At 40.1% G+C, this 18,336-nt stretch overlaps 1 protein-coding gene across 9 annotated transcripts in view; it reads right to left on the bottom strand.

Annotated features, from left to right (window-relative positions):
* Positions 1 to 18,336, bottom strand: part of slc2a9l2 (solute carrier family 2 member 9, like 2) — a 213,261-nt gene that overhangs the window by 155,558 nt on the left and 39,367 nt on the right. For all 9 annotated transcript variants that reach the window (XM_015959326.3, XM_015959330.3, XM_054751410.2 and 6 more), the window contains 2 exons: positions 9,966 to 10,090; positions 5,380 to 5,525 (listed from right to left, as the gene is read on the bottom strand). In XM_015959326.3, the coding sequence (XP_015814812.3) occupies positions 5,380 to 5,525; positions 9,966 to 10,090 (271 nt within the window). The remainder of the gene's footprint in view (positions 1 to 5,379; positions 5,526 to 9,965; positions 10,091 to 18,336) is intronic.

Genomic DNA, 18,336 nt, shown 5'->3' with positions numbered 1-18,336 from the left:
GCGTTGAAACCTAACAGATAGGCCAGAGGCGCTAAAAATCTAAATTCTATTTCATCACCGATCTGATATTTGAGAATGGGGTCGGGGAATCTGTGAATGAGATAGAAATCAGGATCAATCTTTCTCATAGCAGTCTCACATTCCATTCTAAGTGTTTGGATAGCTTTATAATATCCGGGAGTAATCGGAGCTCTGTTGATTTTCTTAGGTTCTTTCACTCGTCGCCATTCAACAAACGCACGATCGTTCGGTAAATTAAACCACGAGTGCACGTAAGTGATTTCAGACAGTCCCACTTGCCACCTGCCATTGAGATTGATGTGACGGGCTAGATCGGTTCTGTAACTGGCAATCGTGTTATTTTTAAACACTTCGTTACTGGCGTTAGGGGGCAATGTGATATAAAAACCCTCCTCTTGTCTCAGATCCATTTTTTTATTGTATCTGTTTTTTAAACGTCGTGCAGGTCTGAGGCTTTAATCCAACTGGAAAATTTTTGAGGCCAGCCAAGCCATTTAACAAAAACTTGCTTCTGGCCTCTGTAAGTTCTGCGCTTTAAAATTTTTTCAACGTGGAAGGATCGTTCGGTCGATAAGTTTACTTTCTGCAATTCGGGTTCATAAAATGACCCTTCAATTTTTTCCCCATCAAAATCTTTGAGTTTATAAACCGGCGGTGCTCGATGAAGACACTGGTCCACTGTGAACAGCTCGTGCGTGAAACTCTGCTCATATTTTTTATCAAAAACACCTCTGAGTTTGGAAATTCTCACAACGTCACCCCTGTTAAACTTCATTTTCTTTGCAGGCTTCGGTGCGGTGGTCCCGTAAAGGTTGCGAAACACTTGCCATTGATTTTCCGTGTTAACTTCAAAGGGGGCCATTTTGATAGAAGTGTGGTAGCTATGATTATAACCTTTCACCAAATCTTGAATCACATCTATGTAGCGATGGGTGTTTTTGGCTGTGAAATATCTCCACATTCTACCTTTTAGAGTCCTGTTAAATCTCTCCACAACGCTGGCCTTTACGCTGCTGGCTGTGGCAAAATGCACAATTTCGTGTTTCTTCATGAGGGCTTCAAATTTCTTATTAAAAAATTCTTTACCGGAATCCGTTTGCAATTTTTTAGGGACACCGCTGTCTTTCAAAACTGAAGCAAAAGCTTCTGTAACATCTTTCCCCGATTTGTTTTTCAGGGCTCGTACATAGGCTTTCTTTGAAAATACATCTATGACGGTTAATAGGTAATTAAAGCCGTCGTTTGATTTTGACAAGGCCTGCATGTCGCATAAGTCAGCTTGAAACTGTTTTAGCGGCCCTGAGACAAAAACCTTATTTCTCGGAAAATGAACTCTTGCAGGTTTGTGAAGTGTATAGGCGTCTTGTTCTGAGAGAAAATCGCGAGCCTTATCCGATGAAACTTTCTCCCCAATATCTTGTTGTAAACCGGTTCTAAACCTTTCCACACCACCGTAACTACCCTGATGTTCTGGTGTAAAATAAACCTTTTTCATTACCTCCTCCATCTCTGATGAATGGTTGGCAAAAATGATGCATAATTGTTTTCATTAGTTCTTTTTATTTCATAAATTGTACACACAATCTAATCAGAACTAAAATCTAATGACGCTACCGTCAGAAATAAAATCTAATCATACTGTAAAAAACAGCAGTCATCAAATATAATCACACAGTCTAATCATACTGTAAAAAACAGCCGTCAAATATAATCTAAACACTAGTCAGAACTAAAAACAGTCGTCAAATATAATGAATAAAATCACACAGTCTAATCTAAACACTAGTCAGAACTAAAAACTAATCATACTGTCGTCAAATATAATAATAAAGTTGTAGAAGAGACCCTCCGCAGCTCGCTCACTCCATCACCACCCCGGACAGCGCGTCCAGGTCAGCTTTGGACAGGCGATCGTACACCGGAAAAATGTCTTTGTGAATGGGCATCACAGCCCTGAATCCGTGCAGCTGCGTCACAGCCATGGTGAACAGAATCTCAGTGTCCAGAGGCTGGAAGCCGTGCAGACTGAGAAAACTTTGAAGAGCCGGAATCAGTTTAGGTGTTAAAACCCTGCGAATAATGTCCGTAAAGTGAAAATCGTAAAATAATTCATTTTCAGCTACGTAAAGACATTCGTGTTGCCGTTGACTGGGGTGATCGATCTTGCATCCGTGGCAGATGGTTGGTAAGTGAGCTTTGATCGCCATGTTGACCAAGTGAAGAAGACCCATTTTCACACGGTCTACTTTGTCTTCTGAAAACACCCAGTCAGGCAGACGGTGAGGCTCCTCATCGGTGCTCTGGATGTCGAGGGGTTGCACATCCTCCTCCTCCTCCTCATGACCTGGCGGCGGCTCAGGGTTTGATGTCACCAAAGGTGGATCAGCCCCGTCGACCCAGGGCCTGAATGGTACGTTCTCCGGAACCTCCATGATGGTGGGGAGTCGTGGTAGGTTATCCTCTGGAAAACACGATGGTGCCGATGCGGGCCTCGGACTGCCGTTGTATCTCGGCGGTGGTGGTGATGGTAGCGATCTGGACCTCGGACTGGTGTTGTATCTCGGTGGTGGGGCGACGGTGGCACAGGAGTTAAGTGCTCGCCCCGTAATCGGAAGGTTGCTGGTTCGAGTCCCGCTCAGTCTGTCGCTGTCGTTGTGTCCTTGGGCAAGACACTTAACCCACGTTGCCTGCTGGTGGTGGTCGGAGGGACCGGTGGCGCCAGTGCTCGGCAGCCTCGCCTCTGTCAGTGCGCCCCAGGGCAGCTGTGGCTACATTGTAGCTCATCCCCACCAGTGTGTGAATGTGTGTGTGAATGGGTGAATGACTGATTGTGTTGTAAAGCGCCTTGGGGGGTTCTAGGACTCTAGAAGGCGCTATATCAAATACAGGCCATTTACCATTTACCATGAATCCGTTAGTACCCAGCTCGGTGGTGGGCTCCAAAGGTCTTTAAGGGTCGTCTGATTGTAGAACCCCGTCATGCTGATGCCTAGATCGTCTGGATGAAATGGTTTCTAACTGTAAGCTCTTTATAACTAGTGCTGGGTGGGGGGCGTGGTATGATGATGCAACCTCCTCCTCCTCCTAAGGCAGGTCTTAGAACTCCAGCTTTTTTCGCACTGTCAGAATGTCGTTCCAACAGCGGCTGGTACGAAAAAGTGAAGTAATACGATCCTCCACTTCATTTATTTTTTCACACCAGGCTTCGAAAGGTACAACCTGTAGAAGGCGGTAAATTCCGCATACAGAATGCACATTCTCCAGCACAAAAAAGAGCTCAAATCCTCTCACACGGACCGAGGCCTTGAACATCCACTCTCCATCAGCATCCTCTTCCCCCTCCCATGAAGCGCTGAATGCTGTCACAGCGTTCTGGATTTCATCCAACGTTGGAAGAGCTTGCGGCCCGCTGCGATTGACAGGCGGACGAGGTCTCTCTTCATCATCTCTGTGCACCTTGCGTGGAACAGCCAGCCTGAGCACAGCCCAATCGTTGTAGGAGAGAACCGCTGGTGAGTTTGATAAATAGGATTTAAGAGGTTCCCCCTCAACCACATCTTGGATTAAACACAGTTCCTTAGTGTCGTAGCTGAACCGGTACCCAAAACTACCGGAATAGCCGTAAGGTTCCAACTGCCATATTTGCTCCAAGATCTCTTTACCGCCGAAAGGAGGAACCTGCACTCTGCAGATGTAAAATGTAGATTTGCGGGGAGCACCAATTCCAGCCGGCATCTGATGTATAGCGATGGATTTTTCACAAAGCATGGTTTTTGACAGCGGCGTATCCACGCTCTCTTCTTTCACTTTTTGAGTTGAAGTTGAAGCGTCGGATGTAGTAGGCACCTCTTCCTCGTGGCTTGGTGCTTCATGCATCTCCTCGTGGTTCATCATTTTTTCTTAGAGCTCGGCTTTTCACCATTCGGACAGATCTGAGCTTTTAAAGAGTTATACACAATAGGATTACACTCAGAAGGGAGGGGGGCTGTGGGAACCGCTGGGTAACACAATAAGAAACTTCATGCGCCATTACACACATTAGCCTATGACGTGGGGAATCATGGACATCTGGACGTTCAACAATACGCCATTGATGATGCGGCGTGGGGGGTCTAGGCCATCTGGACGATCAACAATACACATGTCCATTTGATTAATGATACGGAAGGGGGGGCAAAGATTGAACAATACACCTGTCCATTTGATTAATGATAGGAAGGGGGGGGCAAGGTCAAGGGTCAAATGAACAATAGGACTGAAAGGTCAAAGAACAATAGACCTGTCAAAAAGTTTGACGAAAGGTATCTTATAATTCTCTCTCATATACATATATATATATATATATATATATATATATATATATATATATATATATATATATATATATACATAAATGATGGACTCCAGTAGCCTCTACAGCCAGCAGATCCCCATCCAGTCCAGAACCTTTGGTATGTGGTGAAACAGGAGGTTCATAACTCACCCAACAAATCTGCATGAACTGTGTGATTATCGTGTCAATAAAAACCATAACTAATGACAAATGTTCCCAACATCCTGTTAAATCGATGCCACATAAGATTAAGACAGTTTAAAGGTAAAAGGGTTCCTACTTCATATGTACCTAGGAAAGTGTCCAGTGAGTGCAAACTGCAGCAACATTTTCTGGGAGGGAGAATAAGCTGTAAAAACTGGGCTTTCTGAGTATAAAATAATAGAAGTCTCTACAGACTTTCAAAGTTGTTTTCTACAAACAGAGGTAGTGGCTACAGTGACTGTTTTGTTCTCAATTTGTCACGATGTCGGTCACGTCTGCCTGATCAGGAAAATCCTTTACTGGCAGAAACAAGGTTGCATCTGTCAGAACGATCAAGGACAATTACATTTTGGAAAGCTAAATATAATATTGAATAAATAAATGCCAGCATGTACCTGATTGTTAATGTGCAGCCTAGCATGTTTTTTTTTTTCAGACTCAGCCTTGAGGTGCTTCTGGTTTGAGTTGGGTACAGATGTGGCTTTGAAGCCGGAACTGAGCAAGGAAAGCAGCTGTGCTGTTTAAACAGAGTTCACAGTCTGCCCACTCTGCTGTCACACCACAGACCGGTGATAATCCAGGCCATATGTTTGTTTGTGTCTGTGTGCCTGAGAAAAATGATCCTGTCCCACCTGGGTGTTTTCAGGATGACATCAGGTCCCTCATCGGTCGTGCATCAGATAATCAAGAAGGCATCCATGCCTTCTGCTCCAGCACCACTACTTTGGCTGAAATATTTTTGCTTTTCTTTGTTACCTCAAGTAATTAAAAAATAGAAATTCATCCCCCAGAACCTGCTGTTTTCATGGTTACACACTGACCTGACCCAGCAGCTCTGGGAGTCCCAGCACCTGTCCTGTGAACACTCCCAAGCAGATCAGTATGGAGTTAAACTGGCCAATGAAACCTCTGATGTGTCTTGGAGAAATCTCTCCCAGGTACATGGGGAGAGCACTGAGAGCGATACCTGGTAAGAAAAAAGAAACAAGCACAAATCAAACCTATGTTGAAACACTCTTCTAGAAACATAAAATACCAAACATGTTGCTTGATTTTGCTTCCGTTTCAGGGTTATGTCACTTTACGAAAACAAGCTGGAGCTGGCCATGCCCACCCATCCCCCACTCAGGCTGCTATAAGCTGAGAAGCTCTGACCCTTACTTCACATTGGGAGCTTCAGTGGCACCGAACTTCACTGTTTCAAATAGAATCCCTTATCTGAGGGGTGATTCAAACCAGCCGCAATGCGAACATTTTTAGGTGCGTCCCAGAAGCGGCTTGCCCAGTCTTAAAGGTAGGATTGGGTTCTATTTTTTCCACAAGCTGCTTCTGGGACACCTCGATTTCCACAGTTCACGTAGGGCTAGACTGGACAATCACACACGGTTTCAGTGTAAAACCTCTGGTAATTTTCCAAATAAAAGACCATTGCAGCAATGCTATTTCATGTGGATTACATCAAAACATGTGACCTAACGGCTTATTTACTCCCAGCATTGTTCGACAAGTCTAGTGGTGTGTTTTCGTAACTTTAATCCTGGCAGTGGAGAGAAACAACACCATATATGACATCAAACAGCGATATCAAACACGATTTCCTTCTTTTTGGTTTAATGGTGGGTGGCCAGCGCTGGACTGACCATAGGGCATAGCGGGCAACTGCCCGCTGGGCCGACCCTTTCATCTTTTATGGGCCGGTGTCTGTTTTTTTTTTTTTTTTTTTCCTGGCCTCTAGTTGTTGCGGACAACTTGTCCGCGCCGCCCCACGCGACGCCTCGTAAAAGTTGGTGGATTGGCCAATTGGTAATAATACACTCTGGGCTGGACCAATAGCCAGAGGTCTGATGCACCCGCCAGTTGTTTGTGAATCTCAGTAAACAGACAGACGAGCTTTACAAAATGGAGAACAAAAAACGGAAAGGAGGAGCGGAGAAAATTCGACTAAAAAAGAAACTGGCCCTTCAGGCTGATGCTGGCACATGTGTTAAAATCTCACAGTTGTTTGGTAGTGAAGGTTCAAGTAAAATCAATTTAGGAAGTGATGGAGCCTCAGCCCAGCGACAGGTTGGAGAAGAAAAGAGGGAGGAGGAGGAGAAACCCGAGCCGGTGTTGTGCCATAAATTGACTCGCTGCCAAAAAATGATTAGCCACCGCGGGATCGCGCACGGTTAGGTAATTGCATTTCTAGACAAAATTCCCCAGGATTTCGCCCTAAAACTCAGCATATCTAGCAATATGGACATTCAGAAAGCAAAGATAACCTCTTCCGGTACTTAAACAGATGTTTATCGCAGATATTAGTGTGGCAGTGTTTGTGGCACCCTGCGCGGGAGCACGAGGACGTGCTTGTGGAAAGAGGGAGGAAGATGTGGCTGTGTGAGCGTCCTGTCACAATGTCCCGATTGATGATGTGCCCTGGCTGCTTGGTTAAGGAGATGCCCCCTTTGGCTGACTGGTTAGAGCGTATGACTCTCACTTGGGAGTCTGGGGATCGAATCCCGCCCGGCACTCGTTTCTGCACCTTGCCACATTAGTTTTTCCAGTTCGGAAGTTGTTTTAAGTGTTGCTATTTGTCTTAAACGTTCACAATGAGGATATATTAATCCTTTTTGCAATATTTGCGATTGAAAGATGGTTTGTGCCACAAACTTTGTGATAAGAACTGGCTTTCTTTATGTTACAGCCTTGATACTAAAAAAATAAATAAACATTGTAAAATGGCACCCTGTATTGAATGTAAACGTTGTATAAATGGAAATAAACAATTCTCCAGCGATTTAATTTTTTTTCCCCTTCCTTTCTTTAGTCCACTTGACATGGAGCCACAGTTAACTAGTTTGGGGCACATTTTTACTTGAAAAAAAGTATTTAAAATGATCAAGCTTTGGCTTTAATGACACTGTGTAGGTTACTATCTATACATTACGTTGCTCTATTTAAAAGTAACAAGATAAAAGCACTTCAGCACATAAAATTAAGATTGTCACTTGCCAAATAGACTACACCCTCCCGTTTACCTATAAGAAATGCCTCAAAATATCTTTAAATTCTTTATTGATGATTTAATTGTGGACAACTAAAATGGCATTTTACTTGCCAAAAAGTGATCGAATTGCTAAGATTTTCATGGAGGCTAAAATTGACCAAATAAGGGTTTTATGTTTTATCTGTTGATGTTACTGTACTCATACTGCCTACTGTGTCATCATAAACACCCCAAAAATGGCACAAAAAAAAGAAGAAAAAAAAGAAAATAATTTCCCTTGCCAAAAATTGATTACAGTGTCCTGGTCACGTGTAAAGGGTTACATTTACCTAAATATTACTTTATTTATTATCTCTTGATGTTATTAGTGCCATCACAGGATGCTGGGTGTCTTCCACATTCATAAACACCTCAAAAATGGCAACAAATGATCATTTCCCTTGCCAAAAATTTATCACAGAGTCCTGGTCACCCATAAAGGCTTAAATTGGCATAAACATTACTTCATTTATTATGATGCTGGGTGTGTTCCACAATCATATTCGAATAAACATGAAAATATTCCGTCCGAATATCTGTTTCTTGTTATAACAGCTAGAAGGATTTACAGTTAAAATAGGAGAAACACGTGACTCCCCAGGAAGGGTCGTAACACCACTTGCCTCACGCACATAAGTGACCAAAACAAAGCAGCATGGAGACACTCCGTCTCCAACCACCTCTCAGGCAGCAGCCTGCACTCCCAAGTTCTACACGTCACCAGAACATAAACAACCGCAACACAATAAAAGCAGTGTTATACAAAATGGAAGGCCTGTAGTGTTTATTCTCTTACAGTAACAACTTATCAATTTTTTGGAGGAATTTATTTGAGAATTTTTTGGTTTTTAGTAATTGTGCAATAGAAAAGTAATCGCTAGATTAATTATCTAAATAGTCATTAGAATAGTCGACTATTCGATAAAATAATCGTCAGAATAATCATTTTAAAAATAATCAGTTACCCCCAACCCTACTTTTTAGAATACCAGGATAGGAAGGATGGTGTAGGTTTAAGTTTATTAGATTGATACATAAATACTACCAATAAGAAAGTGTACGTAGGTGTGTGTCAGAAACAGCGTAAGGCTTAATGTCTTTTCCAAAAAAAAACAGGTGATGGGCCGGTCTCCAGTCAAAATGCCCGGGCTGAATTTTTGTCCCAGTCCAGCCCTGTGGGTGGCATCAACAAACCATGACCACTGAAGTCTCAAGGGATTTTGTGATCTCTTGATCTTGCTAACCCTAACCATTAATGATGTCACAAACTGGGAATTTTTAAATATCTTGCTTTAGGCACATAATTCCTGAAACCTAATAGTGAAAATGAATGTTTTTTCCATGTTTGGAGTACTCACAGAAGCGGTAGAGACCAACAAGGCAGCATTAAATGATGCAAAAGGTGAATTTTGCATAATATGTCCCCTATAATAAGCAGTGATGGAGAAAAATTAACTGAAATTTTCAGTTTGTGCTTCATTGCAAAAAGAAACAATATGCTTTCCTGATCTGAAAGTTATAAACAAAGCATTTAAAAGTTATTTAAACTAAATTAAACTCATAGTACTCAAGCTACTGAAATAAAAAAAAGATTTATAGTGAAAATATTTAGATTTTCTTGGTTTACATTATTTAAATTTCACTCAAAATGGATTTAAGCAACTCCACTTGTAGTAACCTGAATATGTAATGACTGGTTATTTCCTTCCAGAGGAGTCTAATGTCTCAAAACAATTATAATTTTGATGTTGATCAGAGATGTGGAAATGTGTCAATTATTCCTCAACCAATCTAAATAAACCTTTGTTCTTTGATTTAATAATAATTGCATGCTGAAGCAGCTTCGTCCTCACACGGTGGTTATTACACACCGTTGCTCTGCTCTTCCTCCGTGGTTATAGATGAGCTCCTGAAACAGAAGGTAATTAAAATGTTGCTGCTTTTTGATCACCACTGAATTTGTATTTTTCCAACAGTTTTCTCTCTTTTTCTCTTAGATGAAGCTTCCCCCAAAGCTGCATCCATTAAAGGATCTGCATTCCTAATTTATTAATATCTACACATAATTATGCATGAAGAAACAACCTGAGCCTGCGTAAATGTTTGCTGTAAACCTTGATCCTGTTTCCAGCTGTAACATTTGGTAAAAAGTTGAAAGTGTTTCTCTGAGGCATTGTTTCACGAGTCAGGTATTTTTAAAGGCAAACAGATCTGTTTACTTGTGATTAAAACCTCCAGGGAAATAGTTTGTTTCATAAAATTTGCATAATGAGAGAGTACTTTTTTTGTTTTACCAAAATTGTTCTTTTTTTTTTAAACACCTCTTGTACAAAGTGCTTGAGATTAATTTAAAAACAGGCTTGCTTTAGATTACACACTTACCGGAGTTCACCCCTATAATAATCCGTCCGATGATGAGCATCTCAAATGATTTGGACATCTTGCCCAGCGACAGCAACAGAGCCGCTGCTACAGCGAAGGTGTTATTCAGCAGCAATGTTCCCTTTCTGAAAAAACAGAAGAAGTATTTATGATTAAAATATATATTATATTAAAACCATATTGACAGACAAATAAATGAAATGTTGCATCTATGGAGCAGCTAAAATGAGAAGGACTGACTACACTAGCTCTCAATTTTGCTCTCCTTTTGTTGCTTTTGTTCAAAATGAATGTTTACTTTTTATGTTTATGAGAATCTAACAGCATCTGATTTTGACTAGCACAAACGGGCCACTCAGAAGTGTAGAATGGAGATAGAAGGGTTCTAATTCAACATTCCAGAAGCAGAGAAGAGGTTGCTGAAGAAAACCCTGTTGTGCTTCTGAATACCACAGAATTTGTTCCATTCTTTATTGCATTTGTAACCAAGAATTGTGGGTGACTTTTTACTGAGTAAACTACAAAAACAAGGTCTTTTGTAGCCAGGTGAAGTCTTAAGAGCTTCTCCTGCAGTGGCGCCCACTGTGAAATTAAAAGAATTGCCTTACAGTCCTAAGATTCGCACACTTGCTGCTCGACAGAAAAGCCTGGAAAACTTGTGATTACTGTTCAGGTGCGAGTTACACTGCATGAGCTGAAAGACTTTATGTTTTCTTAAAACCAGTTGACATTAAACAACTGTGAATTATGGGCACCTCTGACCTTTGCACCACAGCCCATTCAGTTTTTGATTCCTTTTTCATCTCATATTAACAGTTGTATTTTCTACTTTTGACCTTTTTCTTTTTGGACATTTCGACGTTTTATTTTGTTTTACTTTAATGCATTCCAGCACAGATCTCAGGTGACTAAAGGCAAAAAAAATATTTTGTTGTCTCATAAATTGAATGCACAATAAATCATAGAAACATAACAAATTTTATAAATAAATAAATAATTTCCCATGTCACCCTCTGCGGGTGGTCTCCTTCCAAGCTCGGGTCCTCAACCAGAGACCTGGGAGCTTCAGGGTTCTGCGCAGCATCTTAGCTGTTCCTGCTGCACTTTTCTGGACTGAGATGTCTGTCATTTTAAGCTATTGCTTTCAAACTTGTTTCAGTGGTTCTTGAGCCATAAATTTGAGCAAGTTCACACTGGACAGCACTCTGTAGCTCTACGCGATATAAAGCAATCACTGTTTACAGTGGTGGTAGCTAACGTAAAGACTAGCTTTTCCAGCTCGCCAACCATCAATAAAAAGCACAAGAAGAAGATTTTTTTAATGGCATCATGTTAAAGCCGGAAAGTAAAAGTAAGAGAGTAATGTCTTTGGAGGTGAAGCAAAGAGCTTGAAGCTGAGTGAACATCGGCATGGCCTACACGTGTTTGAAGGACCAAAGGAGGCTCACCTGGTGACCTAGGTTTTTTCTACTGGACTCATAAGTAATAATATTTTTGTTTTACCCACCAGTGTGGATCTTTTAACTTTATGGCTTATTTAGTATAATTTGGTTAGTGTTAGCGTTAGCTTGTTGTTAGTGCTAGCAAGAACCGACATCGCCAAAGAGACAGTTTATAACAACGTGTTTAACCCTCTGGAGGCAGGTGTTGCAGATTTGCAACGTTGAAACCTACCTACCTGGTTACTCCACATACGCATTTCATGAGTATTTTTTAACTCAGGAGTACCCCTGAAGGACTTAGTTGTTCATCCTTTTATCGAAACTTATTTTGAGGCTAAGAGCTCAAAAATGAGACTGTTCTCCATAAAATGACCCAACAAAGACAAATCAAGTAGCTCTCATATATGTGTTACATACTTCAGAGGAATGATGTGAGTTCACGGAGAATTGGACAAAACATTTCAAAATTTGTTTCACTTCCCTTGTGCTGCAGGTCCAGAAATATTTTGACTTTAACAGTTTTCCGTCTCACTGACTTGTGCAACAGCCTCCGCTGCAGGTCACACAAAAAATAATAAATATAAGCCCACGATAACATGGTTACTATGGAGCCCTTTTTCAAGTTCCACTTCAAATGAGACCAAAAACATCAAAGACACTTGCACTTTATCTTGGTTTTTGACCCAACATCTCGTCACACTTTAAGGTCTGTCTTCAAATTCACTGAACCAAGCTGGTTCATTTCAAACCCGCAGAGGATTCAGCCTGCAGTGTTCTTCAGGACTGATTTGTTCAATTCTATTTTCACAAAAACACTCAATTCAAATATTTCAGTTCATCTTGAAAATCTCTGATCTTTAGTTGTGTGAAAAAAAATCCATCCTTTAGTAAAATAACATCTGTAGCAGTCTCTGAGGTTGTTCAAAAATAAATATGAATCAACTCATTATCTCTACTTCTATTATAAAAGGCACTTTGAAGATTTTTGCTTCTTGTTTTTTAAATGTCTCCCGAGCTGAGCCAGCGACTAGTGAAGAGACACAACAGCAGAAAAAAAACTTCATGATTTATGTGTTGGTAAGTTAGAATCCTTTGTCCTTTTTATATTGAACGTGAACAATATCTATATTTTATAAAAAACATTTATCCCACAATAATGAAAATCATTAAATAGCTAAAACACAATTATCCAACATCAGGTTGCCGAGGTAACCCCAAACATCCCTCTCCCAGACAACATTCCACCTCCTCCTAAGTCACTGCCAACCCAGAAAGGACAAACAGTCCCTCCAGTGGCTTCTGTGTCTGCTTTGGCATCTTCTCCCAGTAGGTTTTATCTAACGGGACCAGGAGACAATCCAATCGAATGTTCGAACCACCTCATCTGACTCCTTTTGATGAGGAGGAGGAGCAGCACAGCTCTAAACATCCCCTGGATTTCCCCCCTGTCCACCTTGTTTCAGATGCTTTTCTTTTTTGTTGTTGTTCTTTTTGTCATGATACAAATCCCACAACTTCATTGAGAACGGGAATGCTATTGATCCAGTGAATGAATAGCTCCGCATCAGCTCAGCTACGTTCTGATTCATCGTTCTGGAAGCAAAATATCAAGATACTAGAACAATTCCATTCAAGGAAGACATAAAAGTACGCATTTACTTAGATAAAGTGAACTCTGTTATGATTTGTGAAACATTTTATTCCTAAAATTAGTAATGAGGCAACCAACATGGCGGCCACGCTGGTGATGACGACACGATCACAAGTCCTATTGCAGTTGAAAAAAAAAGTAAAAAGAATGAATTTGTTGTAGTAATAAAGAGTGGAGTTTACCTGATCAAAGTCAAAGTAAAATGTGTTTTCTTTTTCCACTTCTTCAGTAACTGTTTCAAGAGCAGCCTGATTTACATAAATGTCAACAAAAAAGAGAGGAGGGGGTAAAAGTTTTCTTTTATTCACTAATGCATATTTAGCTTCCCTCTCTGACATCTGAATGTCAACTTTTTTAGGACTGGGCTGAAAAAATCAGCAGCAGAAAATCTGAAAGGAAAATTGATAATAACACCGTTGAGTCTAATCAAGACAGTGTGAATGCCATCGCATGGGCAACTCAAGGTGGATCATTAGGGCATCCTAATAGTCCCAAATGACAGACTTGAAGATTCATGAGTCTTCCCCTGCTCTGACATTAGCATCTCCATAATTAGTGGATAATGGATTCTTTTGAATGTGTCTGATTTTTTTTTGAAGCAGCAGGGTGATTATGTCAGTGCCTGAGTCAGTCCCTCAGGGGGGCGAGGGGGTACAGGAGCTCTGCTATAATACAGGAAGGTTGTGAAACAACTTGGCTGGCCTGAAAGCTGAGAAACTCATTACTCGGGTGGTGAGATTGGATCTTGGTACAGAGCAGAATAAAATGTCAAACAAAAAGGTTCTGATTTACTGCAAGTCTCCAAAAATATGAACAGATCGTCCAGCGGACATCGAGAGTAACAGAAAACAGAACCTCCTACTCAGTTCTGCATCTTGGTTCATGATGACAGGGAAAGGAACTGGAACTTCTTAGTGGCCACCACCTAATAGGATGCATTGTCCCTGTCACTAACCAGGCACTTCATGAGGATGGTAAGAAAATGCTGATTGTGTCCCACAGCAGCACTCTGGAGAGCCATGAAACTGCATCCTAAAACAGTACGACTGCACTTTACAGATGATGGGACAAGTGCAGTAACATGAGCTTTAAAGAGGATAAAGAAAAATATCCTGCTGCGTTTACAGAAAAGAATCAGAAAGTGTTTTAAAATGAATGAAAACATAATGTCAGTTGGGGGTTAGACCCTGGCAGACAGTTTCCTCATCCAACTCATCAAAGATTTATCAGAAGTATGCCTTATGGATGAAGGTTCATCTTTAACCCAACATCAAGTATATGAGGTAAGTGTTTGAAACAAGCTGGATATGTAACCTTGGTGATGAAGTAGCGGCGCAGTTGACAGGTCAGGCTAAGACCTCGCTCAGGGGCCAATTTGGGCCCTTCGACTTCTTTCACTGATGGGTAAGTGAAGACAGCGCACTCACATGCACTCATGGTGAGTTTGTTTGGTGACACAAAATAATTGTAACCACAATTATGTATCGGGATAACTCAAAAAGCTGGGAAACACAATTAGTCATATTTTTCACCTAAAAAGTGTTTTGTTGTTAAAGGGATGCTTTGCAATTTTTTAAATCATGTTCTTGAGCCAGTATGTGCTAAAATGACCTTTTACAGGGTTAACGAATTCCAGCCAGCCCCTATTGCCCCTTGTGGCCAGACTGTTCCACTTGCAACTTCGGACTGGTGGGCCGCTCTGTTGGGACTTAGAAAAAAATTGAGCTGACATACCTGGCGCTGCAGTCTGCTTCCAGCACATTTCCTGCATGTTTAAGATCATGAACACAGCTGATTTGTTTAATTTAGTGATGATTCACTTCTTTAGACACTGATGAAGGCTGCAAAGACGGGATAACAGGTTTTGCTTTCGGTTCTACTAACGGACATTAGGGGGTGCTAAAAACAAGCCAAAGCTTTCCAGTTCCCCTTAAAAAAATCGTGCAAATAAAGCACATCAATGTTCATGAAAGTTGACAAACTACAATAAATCATATGAAATGACTGTTTTAGATCAACAGAAAATGTGTTCCCATATGAGAAGATTAGCTAAAAATGAGGCTACTAGCTACCTTCCTCTTTGTCTTAATGGTACTGGTTATTTTTCGGGTTGTTTTTTATTGTTTTGCTAGTTCTGCTTGATCAGCTCCACAAAAACACACTAAAAATTTGTCCTTAAAAGTCATGGACATCATGATCATGGACAGTTGAATATGTAATTACTAGATGTCTGCAGTGGCCCTCTTTGCCCCAGCTCACCATAAACCTCCTCACACGCCACATCACACAGACAGGAGAGGATGCAGAGGCCAAAATGCTGCCTCTCATTTTTTCTGTAAATTATTTTGGTTGAAATGTTTATTTGAGCTTAAGACAAAAAATTTTTTATCAGTAAACATAGTTAAAAACAAGGAAAAATAAACGAATAAAAAAGTCTTAGCCCAAAGGGAGTAGGAAGAATCCAGTGCTTATTCAATCCTACCCCCTTGCCACACACTACAAATCTACCTCAAATCATAAGCATCAAAGTCAAAGTATGAAAAGCTTGGATATTATGAGGAAAATCAAGAACTTGTTAGCTCACCTTCAGGTAAATTTTACTACATTCTGCATTAATTTTGCAATTCTGTCCACGTCCATCTCATTGTAGAAATCAAAGACCCCTGACATCATCTACAGTCTACAGCCCTGCACACGATGCACGTGAGTTTAGACGTTAAGACCAAGATAGGACATTGCAAAAAGGAATGTAACAAAATAATTTTAATGATCATGATTTGCAACAAAGTTTTTCCAATGGACTGGAGCCCAAATGGAAAATAAAGTTGCATGTATGGGTAGTTGTATTGTTCTAAAGCCCAGCTAAAAGCTTATTCAAAAAAAACATTTTGGGGGGGGGGGGGGGGGGGTCATAGTTTAATTATTTTTTTCTTGACAGAAAACCTTTGCTCTGCTTGCTGTTTTCAAAGTCAGGCATCCAGCTGGTGTTGAAATTTGTTCTTATTGTACCTATTTCTGCAACTGGGATGTCTTCCTATTTATCCATCACACATTTATATCTGATGCAACACGGAAGTCTGATGCAACACCACACATCAATCGTGTCTTTCTCAAGATGCTTAGAGTTTTTTTTCCTGATTAGATGATCAATTAATGGCCAACTCTTGGGCTCATAAGCGTTTTAATCTTACCACCATCACTAACAGCTGCAGCAACTAAACCAGGTCAAGCTTACGTTTTATGACTGAAGATTAAAAAAATGCATGATAAATGTTGTTTAGGGAAAATTATTAAGTGCCAACTTTCTCAACTCATTTAATCAAATCTGAAAATTAAAGGTTCCATATCATGCTATTTTAAAACTTTGAGAGCTAAGATGGGCACAGTATATGATAAACTATTACCATTGGCACTATTGAGATGTCATTTATCTTAAATACGAGTTATTTCCATCAGCCTGAATTTATACCCAAAAATAAAACGGTTTGTTTCAGTGAAACTCCGCCCACACCCACTCCGACAAAATATGCCTACAACAGCATTTTAGGTGAGTTTTGCTGTATTGGCTATGGTAGTCCAGTGGTTAAGGTGTCCAGCCCAGCACTCTAACCACTGGACTACCAAGTCTGCTACATGACACCAGTCGCCTAAGCCACATATCCTGTGCTGGCCAGCGGACACAGGTTTCAGACCAGAGAATTGCAAGGCCTGATGATGAGACTGGTTTCCATTAGGGCTTCACAGAATTTTCAAAGTAACACTCAAAATTTGCAGCTGAGAAAGGAAAATGAATGAATGCAGCCCAAAACGGGTTTGGTGTTCTTTTTTTACTTTATTTTAAGAGGAAATGACAAAAAGGGGATTTCTACGATATGGCCCCTTTAATCGGGGGGGGCAGGTCTGGGAAATTATTTTTCGGGTGTCACATACCCCCAAATCCCTAAAATGCACAGTTCTTCTATCCTTATATCTATCTTTTCCTTTGATCTATTCCTTACACTACCCTCTGCATTTACCCGGGCACAAATGGGACACTGGCTTGTTCACTACTGGGGCTGCATTAAATCTGTTATTTTTCAATCTATCTATCTGTCTTCTATCATCTATCTATCATCTATCTATCTATCTATCTATCTATCTATCTATCTATCTATCTATCTATCTATCATCTATCTATCTATCTGTCTTCTATCATCTATCTATCATCTATCTATCTATCTATCTATCTATCTATCTATCTATCTATCTATCTATCTATCTATCTATCTATCTATCTATCTATCTATCTATCTATCTATCTATCATCTATCTATCTATCTATCTATCTATCTATCTATCTATCATCTATCTATCTATCTATCTATCTATCTATCTATCATCTATCTATCTATCTATCATCTATCTATCTATCTGTCTTCTATCTATCTATCATCTATCTATCTATCTATCTATCTATCTATCTATCTATCTATCTATCATCTATCTATCATCTATCTATCATCTATCTATCTATCTATCTATCTATCTATCTATCTATCTATCTATCTATCTATCTATCTATCTATCTATCTATCTATATCTATCTATCTATCTATCTATCTATCTATCTATCTATCTATCTATCATCTATCTATCTATCTATCTATCTATCTATCATCTATCTATCTATACCTATCTATCTATCTATCTATCTATCTATCTATCTATCTATCTATCTATCTATCATCTATCTATCTATCTATCTATCTATCTATCTATCTATCATCTATCATCTATCTATCTATCTTTTAATTTTTTAATGTTTTCTTTTTATGTCTTTAATCTATTCTATCTTTCTTATCTGTCTATCCTTCCGTTTTCTATTTTATTTTTTTATTTTACTTGTATATTTTATTTATTTTTTTTAATTGTTGTTGTTTTTATTTCTTTATGGCTTTTATCAGTTATTACAGCATCAGCCGTCTGCTTTTCTTTGCAAAAGTCCTAACAAATCCATCCATATCTAGGCCTGTTGTTATGGCCTTCTCGTGAGTCAGAATGACTGCATTACATTTTCTCTCATGTAGCGTAGTACGGCAGAACGGGGTAAGGACACGAGACAAAGTGGAGAAAGACCTCTCGCATGATGCTGCTGATATTCCAATCACAAGGGAGGTTACAAACATGCAATGGAGCTGAGGAAAGGCATTCTTATTCCCATGTAGATATTTGCAAATGGTGGAGAGGTCTACAAACTCTTCACTGTTATCATCATCAGTCTTTTTGAATTCTTTCTCCA

Source organism: Nothobranchius furzeri, chromosome 3 (genome assembly GCF_043380555.1).
Source record: "Nothobranchius furzeri strain GRZ-AD chromosome 3, NfurGRZ-RIMD1, whole genome shotgun sequence".
Lineage (NCBI taxonomy): Eukaryota > Metazoa > Chordata > Actinopteri > Cyprinodontiformes > Nothobranchiidae > Nothobranchius > Nothobranchius furzeri.
Note: the sequence above shows the minus strand (reverse complement) of the source record. Positions and strands in the feature narration are given on the sequence as shown.